Raw genomic sequence first — 13,321 nt, forward strand, 5'->3', positions numbered from 1 at the left:
TCTGGATGGTCCAGAAGAAGATAATCTGCTTCTTACTCTCCTGCAAACTCTCCCTGCAGCCCTGCAAAGTCTTCTGGTAGGGTCTGCAGAGAAATTCCTGCCTCCTGAGTCAGCAGGAAGTTCCCAGACCAGCCCTAGGTGGCTTTAGGGGAGGAGCGCTGGGCAGGGAGCCAGCTGCCAGTGCCGCATACCTGAAGCCAGGTGTGTCTTTGCAATGCCTGTGCACTTCCTGTTTGTCACCTGGACCAGGGCTAGCCTCGTTCGCAGAGTTTCCCAACCCCAAGTTCCTGTCTTGTGTCTCCCTTAGTGAGAGTGAAGTTGAGTCAATGGCAAGGTTCTGGTTAGTTTGGGGACACAGGGTGGCCATAGGTCAGCCAAAGGCCAACTAAGCCATCCTCCTGCCTCTGAGTCCTTTGGGATCATTTATTCGGGCACGGAAGAGAAGAAACGGGCAGAATCAGGAATCAGACCAAGCATAGAGAGAGGAGAGAGGGGATTATTCATGTTCCAGTTGGATCATAAACATGTGTCCACGTGTGGGGAGGACATGGAGGGTGGGAACCACCAGCACAGGCAACACAAACACAGATGTAGGCAGGACTCGCTTTTGACGTTGGACGACCATTGCTGGAGCACTTGCTGTGCGCCAGGCTCTGTTCTAGGACCTAGAGATACAGTGACTAAGGAGATTAAAGCCCGGCACCGCCCTGCCCTCCAGAGCTTGCAGTCAGCTGCGCAAGACAGACTGCAAACGAGCACAAGGTGAATGGAGAAGACAGACCATTTCTAAGAGTTATCAATGAAAGTGATAAGCCAGGGAGATGTGATAGAGGAGGCTGGACAGGACAGCCTCTCCTATAAAGTGACATTGGAACTGAGACCTCAGTACAGAAGGAGGCAGTTAGGCAAAGATTTGGAGGAGTCGCCTGGGTGAGGGGTACAGTAAGGGCAAAGGCCTGGAGCTGAGATGGACTTGCTTTTTACATTTTACATCATCAAGGCGGCTGCTGTAGCCGGAATAAGATGAGCAAGGAGTAGATAGGAGGGCAACGAGGTTAGAGAGATCAGGAGGGGACACCAGGCAAAAACTAGTGGACTTTGAATTTTAATCTCTATGACCCAAGGGTTTTAAGTGAAGGAGGGGCCCGATCTGATTCGCCGTTTAAAAGGATCACTCAGGCAAAAATGGAAACAATGGCTTTCTGTGCTGCACAGGAAATACACTTAGAAAGGCACGCCCAGGTGAGCCCGGGCACACCGACACGCGTAACGCACACGACCCACTCATTCGCGAGGCGACCTCTTCTACCCCAGATCCTCCCTGCGAGCCGGTGGCCCCACCTGGAAAGAGAGGACTCCCCATCCCAATAATCCTGGTTCTGGATCTGCCCTGGGGCTCCACTCACCTGGGCAGGACCCGCGGGGCTCCCACGAGGCTGGGTCCAGGCGGAAGCTGAGGCTCCGCGGCTCCGGGCTGCTGTCACCCCCGCCCTCCACCTTGCCACCGCCCCGGCCTTCCCAGACCACACCTAGTGGGAACCCAGCCCAGTTACCTGACCACACCTCCTGCAGGCCCCGCCCCCTTAAACTAACTTCCCAGGCCCTTGCTCCGCCCCCTTAAAACCATTTTTTGCCACTAGCCACGCCTCCTTTTGCATCGCACCGCTTTCTCCATAGACCCTGCCCACTAGGGGAGCACCACGCATCCTTTCCTGCCAATGGCCCCTCCCCTTGTACATAGCCACGACCACCGCCGAATGACTACGCCCACCCGCAGCCACCTCCTTCTCAGCCCCGCCCCTTAGGGCAATAGAAGAAATTTCATCCCAACGTTCCCGCCCCTTAGAACCCTGCCCCTCCCTTCCACCCAGGCGGCCCCAGGCACCCATGGCCCTTTGGGACCAGGGCGGGGTGGAGTGGGGTGTCTCTCTCCCCTCCCCGCCAAGGCTCTGGGTCAGGGCAGGGCAACTCCCTCGGGCTCTTACGCCAGGCTGGGGTAGCTGCGGCAGCTGTGACGTAAGGAGGGGTGCGCTTCCTCCAGACCGCCCTCCCGGATTTTCCGGAAAGAAGCCCCATTTAGGTGGCGGATTTTGTGGAGAGACGTCCGGGAAAACGCGACAGCTTCCTTCAGTGACAGCACGCTGGAGCGGGGCGGGACTTTGGTGGAGGTGGAAGGCAAATCATTCAGGTGGTTTCCCAGGTGGGAAGAAGGGTGGGGGGGGACTTCCATCGTGATGCCTGGAGACGAACAAGAGAAAAGGTGACAGGGACCTAGTGCAAGAGAGAGGACTCTTTGGCCACGTTTATTGATGAGTTCCTCATATTAACATCAGTCTTGTCTTGTAGAGACAGGGTCTTGCTATATTGCCCAGGCCGGAGTGCAGTGGTGATCATAGCTCACTGTAGCCTCAACCTCCTGGGCTTAAGCTATCCTCCCGCTTCAGCCTTCTAAGCAGCTGAGACTAAAGGTGCACACCACCACACCCAGCTGATTTTATTTTATTTTTTGTAGAGATGGGGTCTTACTATGCTGCCCAGGCTCTGGAACTCCTGGGCTCGTGCGAACTTCCTGCCTTGGCCTCCCAGAGCGCTGAGATTACAAGCAAGCATGAACCACTGTGCTTGGCCCCAGTAACCACAGTCTTAAAAGCAGTAGCAGCAGCTAACATTTATTGAGCACTTACTGTACACAAGGGCTGTTCTGTCAACTTGCCTTTATTTTATTTTATTTTATTTTATTTTTTGAGATGGAGTTTCACTCTCGTTGCCCAGACTGGAGTGCAGTGGCAGCAGTCTCAGCTCACTGCAACCTCCACCTCCCCGGTTCAAGCGATTCTCCGGCTGTAGACTCCCGAGTAGCTGGGATTACAGGCTAATTTTTGTATTTTTAGTAGAGATGGGGTTTCGGCCAGACTGGTCTCAAACTCCTGACCTCATGTGATCCACCTGCCTCGGCCTCCCAAAGTGCTGGGGTTACAGGCATGAGGCCTCTCTTTTAATTTTCAAACAGACCACCCTGTAAGGGTGGTAGGTAGTATTTTCATCACTTCCATTTTCCAGATGGAGAAACTGAGGTACAGGACAACTAAACCATTTGCCCAAGTTAACCTGGCTTGTAAGTGGTAGAGGCGAAATTCAAACCCGGAGCTCTGGAGCTTTATCCTGTCTGCCTCCTTTTCAATCTTCGCATGCCCACTTTCTCCACGATGCTGCTTTGCGGTGAAAGTTACTCACCCACCATTTTACAGATGAGGAAATTGAGGCCTAGAGGGCCAACGTTGCTTGGGGATGAAAAGTTTTGATGCCTGTAGGTTGCGAAGCAGGGAATTTCCAGACTGGGCTCCCCACTGGCCCTGGCAAATATGGAAGAGACTCCAGGCTCAAGAGGGGAAGAAAGTTTCTTCCTTATCCCCCACCGGTCTGGTATTGGTACAGTCAGAGGGTAGGGGCCTGTTCAGGGAAGGGGTCTAGCGCCTCCTCGTGGTTATAATAATTTAAAAAGAGGGCCCAGCACTTTGGGAGGCCGAGGTGGGCAGATCACCTGAGGTCAGGAGTTCCAGACCAGCCTGACCAACATGGTGAAACCCTGTCTCTACTAAATACAAAATTAGCTGGGTGTGGTGGAATGCACCTGTAATCCCAGCTACTGGGGAGGCTGAGGAAGGAGAATCACTTGAACCTGGGAGGCGGAGGTTGCTGTGAGCAGATTAGCTGTGTGTGGTGGCATGCACCTATAATCCCGGCTACTAGGGAGGCTGAGGAAGGAGAATCACTTGAACCTGGGAGGCAGAGGTTGCTGTGGGCAGAGATTGCACCATTGCACTCTAGCCTGGGCAACCAGAGTGAAACTTTCTCCTAAGAATAATAATAACGATAATTTAAAAAGAAACTCCATGATGAGGGCCACATATTAGGTGGAGGGGGGAGGGCCTGCTTACACTCTACGGGGGTGGAAGCTAGGGATGGGGGCAGAGAGACCTAATCTCATGAAGATGATTTCAGCTAATGATAAGGTAATGGCCGGGAAGCCAGTAAATGTTTGTTGAGTGAGTTAATGAAAGACACTATTGGGCCTGGCACAGTGGCTCGTGCCTGTAATCCCAGCACTTTGGGAGGCTGAGGCAGGTGGATCACTTGAGGCCAGGAGTTTGAGACCAGCCTGGGCCACATGGCGAAACCCTGTCTCTACTGAAAATGCAAAAATTTAGCCACGCATGGTGACACCTATAATCCCAGCTACTCGGGAGGCTGAGGCAGGAGAATCACTTGAATCTGGGAGGCAGAGGTTGCAATGAGCCGAGATTGTGCCACTACACTCCAGCCTGGTCCATAAGAGCAAGACAAAAAAAAAAAAAAAAAAAAAAGACACTATTGTAGTCTATAAGGAGAGGGATGATGGTGGCTTGGATTTGGGTGGTGACCATGGACATGGTGATAAAGGGATGGATTTGGGATAAATGTCAGGTGCAGTCAATAGAGCTTTCAATTATTTATTCATTCAACAGGTATTTAAGGGGCATGCCTATGTGTCAGGTGTCGCATAAGAGAGGGGTCAGTAGTGAACCAAAGAAACATAAATTCTTGAACAGACAATAAAGAAACAATGATGAGCGGGTGCCATGGCCCACGTCTGTAATCCCAGTACTTTGAGAAGCCGAGGTGGGAGGATTGCTTGAGGCCAGGAGTTCAAGACCAGCCTGGGCAACATAGTAAGAGCCCCTCTCTGCAAAAAATTTAAAATTAGCCAGGCACAGTGGCACAAGCCTGTAGTTCCAGCTACTTGGGAGGCTGAGGTGGGAGGATCACTTGAGCCTAGGAGTTTGAGGCTGCAGTGAGCTATGATCATGCCACTGAACTCCAGCCTGGATGACAGAAGAAAGAGCCTGGGCACAGTGACTCAAGCCTGTAATCCCAGCACTTTGGAAGACCAAGGCGGGCAGATCACTTGAGGTCAGGAGTTTGAGACCAGCCTGGCCAACATGCTGAAACCCTGTCTCTGTGAAAATACAAAAATTACCTGGGCATGGTGGCAGGTGCCAGTAATCCCAGCTGCCTGGGAGGCTGAGGTCAGGGAAAACCTGGGAGGCAGAGCTTGCAGTGAGCTGAGATCATGCCACTGCACTCCAGCCTGGGTGACAGAATGAGACCCTGTCAAAAAAAAAAAGCCGGGCGCAGTGGCTCACGCCTGTAATCCCAGCACTTTGGGAGGCTGAGGCAGGTAGATCACCTGAGGTCAGGAGTTCGAGACCAGCCTGACCAACATGGAGAAACCCCGTCTCTACTAAAAATACAAAATTAGCTGGGCGTGGTGGTGCATGCCCGTAATGTCAGCTACTTGGGAAGCTGAGACAGGAGAATCGCTTGAACCCAGGAGGCAGAGGTTGTGGTGAGCTGATCACACCACTGCACTCTAGCCTGGGCAACGAGAGTGAAACTCCATCTCAAAAGAAAAAAAAAGAAGAAGAAAGAAGCCGGGCACGGTGGCTCACGCCTGTAATCCCAGCACTTTGGGAGGCTGAGGCGGGCAGATCACGAGATCGGGCAGATCACGAGATCAGGAGATCGAGACCACGATGAAACCCCGTCTCTACTAAAAATACAAAAAATTAGCCAGACGCGGTGGCAGGCGCCTGTAGTCCCAGCTACTCAGGAGGCTGAGGCAGGAGAATGGCGTGAACCTGGGAAGCGGAGCTTGCAGTGAGCTGAGATTGCGCCACTGCACTCCAGCCTGGGCGACAGAGTGAGACTCCGTCTCAAAAAAAAAAAAAAAAAGAAGAAAGAAAGAAACAAAGAGAGAAAGAAAGGAAAGAAAGAAAGAAAGAGAGAGAGACAGAAAGGAAGGAAGGAAGGAAGAAAGGGAGGGACGGAGGGAGAGAAAGGAAGGAAGGAAAAAAATAACTATTAAAAAATCAGATTTGTTGGACAAAGATCAGGGCTTAACCTAGGGAGGTGGGTAGAGCTGATGGAATGCGGAAAAGGCTGTGATTTGAAATCAGGGGATTTAGGAAGACCTCATGAGAAGGTAGCATTTGAGCAAAGACCTGTAGGGGTGAGGGAGCTAGCCATGAAGTTGCTTAAGGTGGAGGACACAGGCCGTGCAAAGGCCCTGGGGCAGGGCCGTATGTTCCTGGCATGTTGGAGGAAGAGTGAAGAGGCCCGTGTGGCTGGAGCACAGTGAAGAGGGGGAGAGAGGGAGTGGGGAGGGCAGGGAGGGAACTGGGCAATTCAAGCAGGGTTTTGTGGGCCTTGGGGAGGACTTGGGCTTGTCCCTGGAGGAAAGTGGGAGCCATAGAGAGTTGTGGGCAGAAGAAGGGTGTGCCCTGACTCAGATGCTCACAGGCAACCTCTGGTGGTGGCTGCAGGGAGGACAGACTGTGGGGGACGGGGGCTGGAGTCAGAAGACCAGCTGAGTGATGATGGGGCTGGACCAGACAGAGGAGGGGGTGAGAAGTGGGTGAATTCTGGGTATATTTCAGAGTGTCACTGCCACTGTCTGCATATGGAGGAAGCTCACCCGTCTCATAGTCTAGTTGGCCTGACTCCCCCAGCCCCCCAACTCCCCATGCCCAGGCCTGTGTCAAGTGGGCGGAAGAAAGAGATGTCAGATTCTGCATGGAAGGCGTGGGGTGGGGCTGGGCTGCAGGTGCTCCCCCAGCTCCCCCCCGCCCCATGGCTCCTCCTCCTCCACCCCCTCTCAGGGCGACAGTTACAGGCAAAGAAGAGGAAGTGGTAGCACTAGCTGTCGCTCCACAGGCGAGCAGGGCAGGCGTGCGGGCGGGTGGGTGGTGGAGGCTGCGAGGGTGCACGGCCGGCCCTGGGCAGGCGGTAGCCATGGAGCTGTGGCGCCAATGCACCCACTGGCTCATCCAGTGCCGGGTGCTGCCGCCCAGCCACCGCGTGACCTGGGATGGGGCTCAGGTGTGTGAACTGGCCCAGGCCCTCCGGGATGGTGTCCTTCTGTGTCAGCTGCTTAACAACCTGCTACCCCATGCCATCAACCTGCGTGAGGTCAACCTGCGCCCCCAGATGTCCCAGGTGAGCCCTCCGCGGGCAGGTGTGCTGAGGGTTGGAGACGGGGGTCCTCCCCGGGGCTGACAGTCGAGGGGTTGACGTGCTCCACCTCTGGGCCTGCAAAGGAGAGGGAATATGCTTACAGGTCCAGGGCTGGCCCAGGGGGTGGTCACAATCTGAGATTCTGGGGTGGCCTCCCCAAGCTTAACAGGCCCCCTGTGTGGGTTCACGGGCCCTGAGTTGGCCCGCATCTGGGCTGAGAACTGGCAAACTAGGGGTTAACTCTCTCAAGCCCCAGGCTGCCTCTACTGTGGTTCATGCCCCCAAATGGGACCAACCAGAGGTCTCGGGGGAGCTCCCCAGAACCCCCAGGGTGGCCATTGGGTTACCTGAGGCTTTGGACTCCTTTGACCCCCAGAGTCTGGATGTGGGGGAGGAGCCTCCGCCAACATCTTCCCCCACATGTGTCTCCTCCTCCCGGGCCCTGGGCCCCTTCCTTCCCCTTACATCTTCCTTCCCCTTGGCTTCCTGCCTGGGCCTGGGGTAGCATGGGGCAGGTGGGGGGCCGCAGCCCCAGGGATCTGAGCTTCCTCCCTGCATCCATCTCAGAGGAGATAGTAAGGCAGGGCCCAGTCCTGGGCTCAGAGAGTGGGTCCTGAGGTCTTGGTGCTTGGAAGAGCTGCATTTTCTCGGCAGGGATTTCTGCAGGGGCCCAGGCTGGAGGGGTGGTGGTGGATTTGACTGTGGCTGTATGAGACTGGCTCAGGAAATATATTCAAATCCCTATTTGAATGTGGTTGGGTGGGCGTGTGATGTGGCTGCATTATGTTTCTGTAGCATCGTGTCTGGTTCCCCAGGGCTGCTGGGTGGGAACGGGGGACGGGGCAGGGCTGGTGGAGTCCCATCTCCTCTGGGATGAAAGGAGATACAGCCCTATCCTGGGGCCTGGGGGACACAGTCCTGCCCTGAGGTCTGAGGGGACAGCTCCCATCTGGTCCTCAGGCTGGCCCTGCAGATGAGGAGCTGGGAGGATAAGTTAGTGGAGATGGGCCCATGGGGGTTCCTGGCGGGTGGTTTTCAGGGGCAGGGCCATTGGTGGAAGAGATCCATGCGCCTTTACTCCTTCTGTTTATTTTATTTTATTTATTTATTTATTTTTTTGAGACGGAATCTCACGCTGTCACACAGGCTGGAGTGCAATGGCACCATCTCGGCTCACTGCAAGCTCCGCCTCCCAGGTTCACGCCATTCTCCTGCCTCAGCCTCCCGAGTAGCTGGGACTACAGGTGCCCGCCACCACGCCTGGCTAATTTTTTGTATTTTTAGTAGAGACGGGGTTTTCCCATGTTGACCAAGCTGGCCTTGAACTCCTGACCTCAGGTGATCTGCCCACCTCGGCCTCTTGAAATGCTGGGATTACAGGCATGAGCCACCGTGCCCGGCCCTTCTGTTTCTTTAGTGCCAGGGGATTACACCGTCCTCAGCTGGGACAGGGCTTCCCGAAAGGAGAAGGCACTCCCCCCACCAACCTAAGCATCCATCCTCTGGCCACAGCCCATCCCAGCTTTGCCTACATTTGCTTAATCTTCTGGTTTGTAGGGCATGGGGAAGTAGTCATGGGATCTGTTAGGCCCCATCTGTTAGACCTGGCAGGGAGTCAAGCTCTCTGTGATGCTTCAATAGCAGCTAATGGGAAAGTGGATAGACTTAAGGATGAACTTCCATTCCTGTGTATGTCTTAGCTAAAGCTAGTTTTTGGATGAAGGGTGAGGGTGCATGATGCTAATCCCTGGGAGAGCAGCTGCACTCCAAATACAGTCCTAATCCTCTGTAACAGGGAACAAAGGGAACCCAGACGGGGTCAGGCTTTATGCAAGAGGGGACATTTGTGCTGGGGTTTTGAAGAGTAAATAGGAGTTTTTCTCATTGTTCTGGCTTCCTGTGCCCAGCTGTATCAGGCTCCAGGCTGGGCATGGGTGTACCCAGACCCTTTCCCTCTTCGAGGGGGAACATTCCTGCCCCTACCCATTTTGTTGCCCTTTGAAGCCCGGCCGTGCGTCTGGTATGTAGTGGGGACATGTGAGGGAAGGTAAAAGGTCTTGACAAGAAGCCAGAGGAAGCTGCCACAGGAACAACCTCTCTGGGTTTCTGGGTGCCTAACTGTCCACAGATTGAAGCAGAGCTGTGAATGCCCCATGGGATGTGAAAGGGTAGAGGGAAAAAGGAAAGGTGCTCCTGCGGAGGAAATAGCATAAATAAAGGTGTGCAGGCTGGAATGAGAATTCTTCCCAGTTTCTGTCATTTCTCTTCAGAGTCCTTCTCTTTTTTCTCAGTTGTTTCTTGGGAAGAGGGTGGAAAGAACATATTCATCCATCCGTTCATCCACCCATCCACTCATTCATCCACTCATCTATCCCTCCAATTATCCATCCATCTACCCATCCATCCATCCATTTATCCATCCATCCATCCATCCGCTCATCCATCCATCTGCTCATCCATTCATCCATCCACTCATCTATCCATCCATCCATCTGCTCATCCATTCATCCATCCACTCATCTATCCATCCATCCATCCATCCATCCATCCATCCATCCACTCATCCATCCATCTGCTCATCCATTCATCCATCCACTCATCTATCCATCCATCCATCCATCCATCCATCCATCCATCCATCCACCCATCCACCCACCCATCCATCCATCCATCCATTCATCCATCCACTCATCCATCCACTCATCTATCCATCCATCCTCTCATCCATCCATCCATCCATCCAACCACCCACTCATTTACCCACTCATCCGTCCATCCACTCATCCATCCACCCATCCACCCGTCCACTCATTTATCCATCTATCAGTCTATCCATCCATCTACTTTTCCATCCATCTATCCACCCATCCACCCACCCACCCATTCACCTATCCACCCACCCATCTATCCATGGATCCATCCATCCACTAATGTGTCTCATTTATTTATTTATTTATTTATTTATTTATTTATTTATTTATTTATGGAGTCTCACTCTGTCACCCAGGCTGGAGTGCAGGGGCATGATCTCGGCTCACTGCAACGTCTGCTTCCTAGGTTCAAGCAATTCTCCTGCCTCAGCCTCCCGAGTAGCTGGGACTACAGGCACCTGCCACCACGCCTGGCTAATTTTATATTTTTAGTAGAGATGAGGTTTCACCATATTGGCCAGGCTGGTCTTGAACTTCTGACCTTGTGATCCGCTCGCCTCAGCCTTCCAAAGTGCTGGGATTACAGGTGTGAGCCATACACCCGGCCCATCCATTCATCTATCTATCATCCACCTGCCCACCCACCCATCCATCCATCTATCCATCCATCCATCCATCCATCCATCCACCCACCCACCCACCCCATCCATCCATCCATCCATTCATCCACCCATCTACTCATCTATCCATTCATCTACCCATCCATCCATTCATTCATCCATCCATTTATCTGTTTAACTATCCATCCATCCATCCATCCATCAATCCACCAATGACAAGGTCTGCCAGGCCCTGTTCTTGGTGCTGGGGACAGTGGGAATAGCACACACACACACAAAAACCCCTGTTGTTGAGGAGACTGCATTCTAGTGGGGGAGGCTGACAGTGAAGAAATAAGACAACGTATAAGTCATCAGGAGGTGGTATGTACTGCTCTGGAGAAAACAAAGTGGAACAGGGTATGCAGGGGGCACTTTGACGAGGAGGGCTAGTGGTAAGGTGACATTGGAGCAGAGACCTGGGGAAAATTAAGGAATGAACCATGTGGATCTGGGGAAATGGTGTCCCAGACAGTGGTTACTGCCAGTGCAAAGGCCCTGAGGTAGGAGCCAGTCAGTGCCTGTATGTTCAGGGCAGTGACTGGCCCAGCTGGTGGGAATGGTGCAGGAGGTCAGGTTGGATGAATCTCCAAACGGCTGGTCCCCTTGAGATCTGAGGCCCAGGGAGAGAATGATACCATCATGAGAAGCCACAGCTATACTGAGACACCCAACTCTCAATTACGATTTTTTTTTTTTTTTTAATGAGACAGAGCCTTGCTGTCTCCCAGGCTGGAGTGCAGTGGCGTGGTCCCAACTCACTGTAGCCTCCACCTCCCAGGTTCAAGCAATTCTCCTGCAGCAGCCTCCTGAGTATCTGGGATTACAGGCGCCCGCCACCACGCCTGGCTAATTTCTGTTGCCCAGGCTGGAGTACAGTGGCATGATCTTGGCTCACTACAACCTCCTCCTCCCGGGTTCAAGCGATTCTCCTGTCTCAGCCTCCTGAGTAGCTGGGGCTACAGATGCGTGCCACCATGCCTGGCTAATTTCTGTATTTTTAGTAGAGACAGGGTTTCAGCATGTTGGCCAGGCTGGTCTCGAACCTTAAGTGACCCACATGCCTCGGCCTCCCAAAGTGCTAGGATTACAGGCGTTAAGCCACCACGCCCAGACACCACTGTGCTCTTGAAGTCCAAAATCTGGGCTGCGGAGATGGAACTTGAAGGCCAAGAGACTGGAGAGGAAAGAACAGATCGTTGGAAAGATCCACCAGGACATGGGAGCTGGTTAGACCTAGGATGTGGGCAGCTGCTGGGGCCAAGATGATGTTAAGTTCCCCAGCCCCAGTGAATAGTGGGGAGAGGGTGGGACAGTTAGAGTAGGGGGTGGACTGGGGAGTGGGTTGGGTGGTGGCTTTGGAGAGCCACACCTGGGTTCAAATTCTGGTACCACCACTTCCTGGTTTCACCTCTCTGAGCTTCAGTTTCTCCATCTGTGAAACATAGATAAAAATGGCACCTTTTAAGGCTGGGCGGTGGCTCACGCCTGCGGTCCCAGCTACCCGAGAGGCCAAGTGGGGAGGATCACTTAAGCCTGGGCTGCAGTGAGCTGTGATGGCACCACTGCATTCCAGCCTGGGCAACAGAGAGAGACTTTGTGTCAAAAAAACAAAACAAAACAAAACAAAACAAAACCGTATTTTGCCTGGGTGTGGTGGCTCATGCCTGTAATCCCAGCACTTTGGGAGGCTGAGGTGGGAGAATTGCTTGAGTTCAGGAATTCAAAGCCTGGTAACATAGTGAGACCCCGTCTCTACTTTTTTTTTTTTTTTTCTTAAGAGACAGAGTTTTGCTCTGTCAGCCAGGCTGGAGTGCAGTGGTATGGTCACAGCTCACTGCAGCCTCCAACTCCTGTGCTCAAGCAGCCCTCCTGCCTCAGCCTCCCGAGTAGCTGGGACTACAGGTGTGCACCAGCATACCTGGGTGATTTTTTTGTTTGTCTGCCGGTTTTTTGAGACAGGGTCTCAATCTGTCACCCAGGCTGGAGTATAGTGGTATGATCACAGCTCACTGCAGCCTCAAACTCTTGGGCTCAAGCAGTCCTCCTGCCTCAGCCTCCCGAGTAGCTGGGACTACGGGTGTGCACCAGCAATACCTGGCTAATTTTTTATTTTTTGTACAGATGGGGTTTTGCTATGATGCCCAGGCTGGTCTTGAACTCCTGGCCTCAAGCAATTCCTCCCGCCTTGGCTTTCCAAAGTGCTGGGATTACAGGCATGAGCCACTGCACCCGGCCAGAATAGAGGTTCTTATCTCCATCCTCCCATAACAGGAAAGATGACACATGCCACCCACTGCTCTATGCTTGCTTTCCTCACTGATCACCTTGGCAGTCTTTCCAAGTCAGTCTGTAGAGATTATAATTATTCTTTATAACATGACTGGGTATTCCATTTATTTTAAGAAAGACTTACGTTTTGCTCGCCCTGTGCTAGACATTAGTCTAAACCAGGGAGGGGCCTGGCTGGATGCAGTGGTTCAGGCCTGTAATCCCAGCACTTTGGGAGGCCGAGGCGGGAGGATTGCTTGAGTACAGGAGTTAGAGGCCAGCCTGGGCAACAGAGTGTGACCTCGTCTCTATAAAAATGAAAAATAAAAATAAAATAAAGCTGGGGGCTGGGTGCGGTGGCTCATGCCTATAATCCTAGCACTTTGGCTTACAGGTGTGAGCCACCGTGCCTGGCCCAATTATAGCTTCTAAAAAATAATAAAAGGCCGGGCGCGGTGACTCACACCTGTAATCCCAGCACTTTGGGAGGCCGAGGCGGGCGGATCACAAGGTCAGGAGATCGAGACCATCCTGGCTAACACGGTGAAAACCCGTCTCTACTAAAAATACAAAAAATTAGCCGGGCGTGGTAGCGGGCGCCTGTAGTCCCAGCTACTCGGGAGGGTGAAGCAGGAGAATGGTGTGAACCTGGGAGACGGAGCTTGCAGTGAGCCGAGATCGCGCCAC

The 13,321-nt window shown here is 53.1% G+C and overlaps 2 protein-coding genes across 12 annotated transcripts in view; one reads left to right on the top strand and one right to left on the bottom strand.

Moving 5' to 3' along the window:
• Window positions 1-2,132, bottom strand: part of SH2D3A (SH2 domain containing 3A) — a 15,834-nt gene extending 13,702 nt beyond the window's left edge. For 5 of the 9 annotated variants that reach the window (XM_054673261.2, XM_009434487.5, XM_009434484.5 and 2 more), the window contains exon 1: window positions 1,407-1,561. The gene's annotated coding sequence lies outside the window, so the exon portion shown is untranslated. Of the gene's footprint in view, window positions 1-1,406; window positions 1,599-1,985 lie in introns of those variants that run through there. The other 4 variants (XM_063801088.1, XM_063801084.1, XM_063801086.1 and 1 more) reach the window with 3 other exon arrangements.
• Window positions 1,859-13,321, top strand: part of VAV1 (vav guanine nucleotide exchange factor 1) — an 88,207-nt gene continuing 76,744 nt past the window's right edge. The window contains exon 1 of one of the 3 annotated variants that reach the window (XM_063801080.1): window positions 1,859-2,188. Coding sequence is in view for 2 of the 3 variants with exons in the window: in XM_016934840.4 (XP_016790329.1) it covers window positions 6,832-7,035 (204 nt within the window). In the remaining variant the exon portion in view is untranslated. Of the gene's footprint in view, window positions 2,189-6,696; window positions 7,036-13,321 lie in introns of those variants that run through there. The other 2 variants (XM_016934840.4, XM_016934842.4) reach the window with 2 other exon arrangements.

Source organism: Pan troglodytes, chromosome 20 (assembly GCF_028858775.2).
Source record: "Pan troglodytes isolate AG18354 chromosome 20, NHGRI_mPanTro3-v2.0_pri, whole genome shotgun sequence".
NCBI classification, from domain to species: Eukaryota; Metazoa; Chordata; class Mammalia; order Primates; family Hominidae; genus Pan; species Pan troglodytes.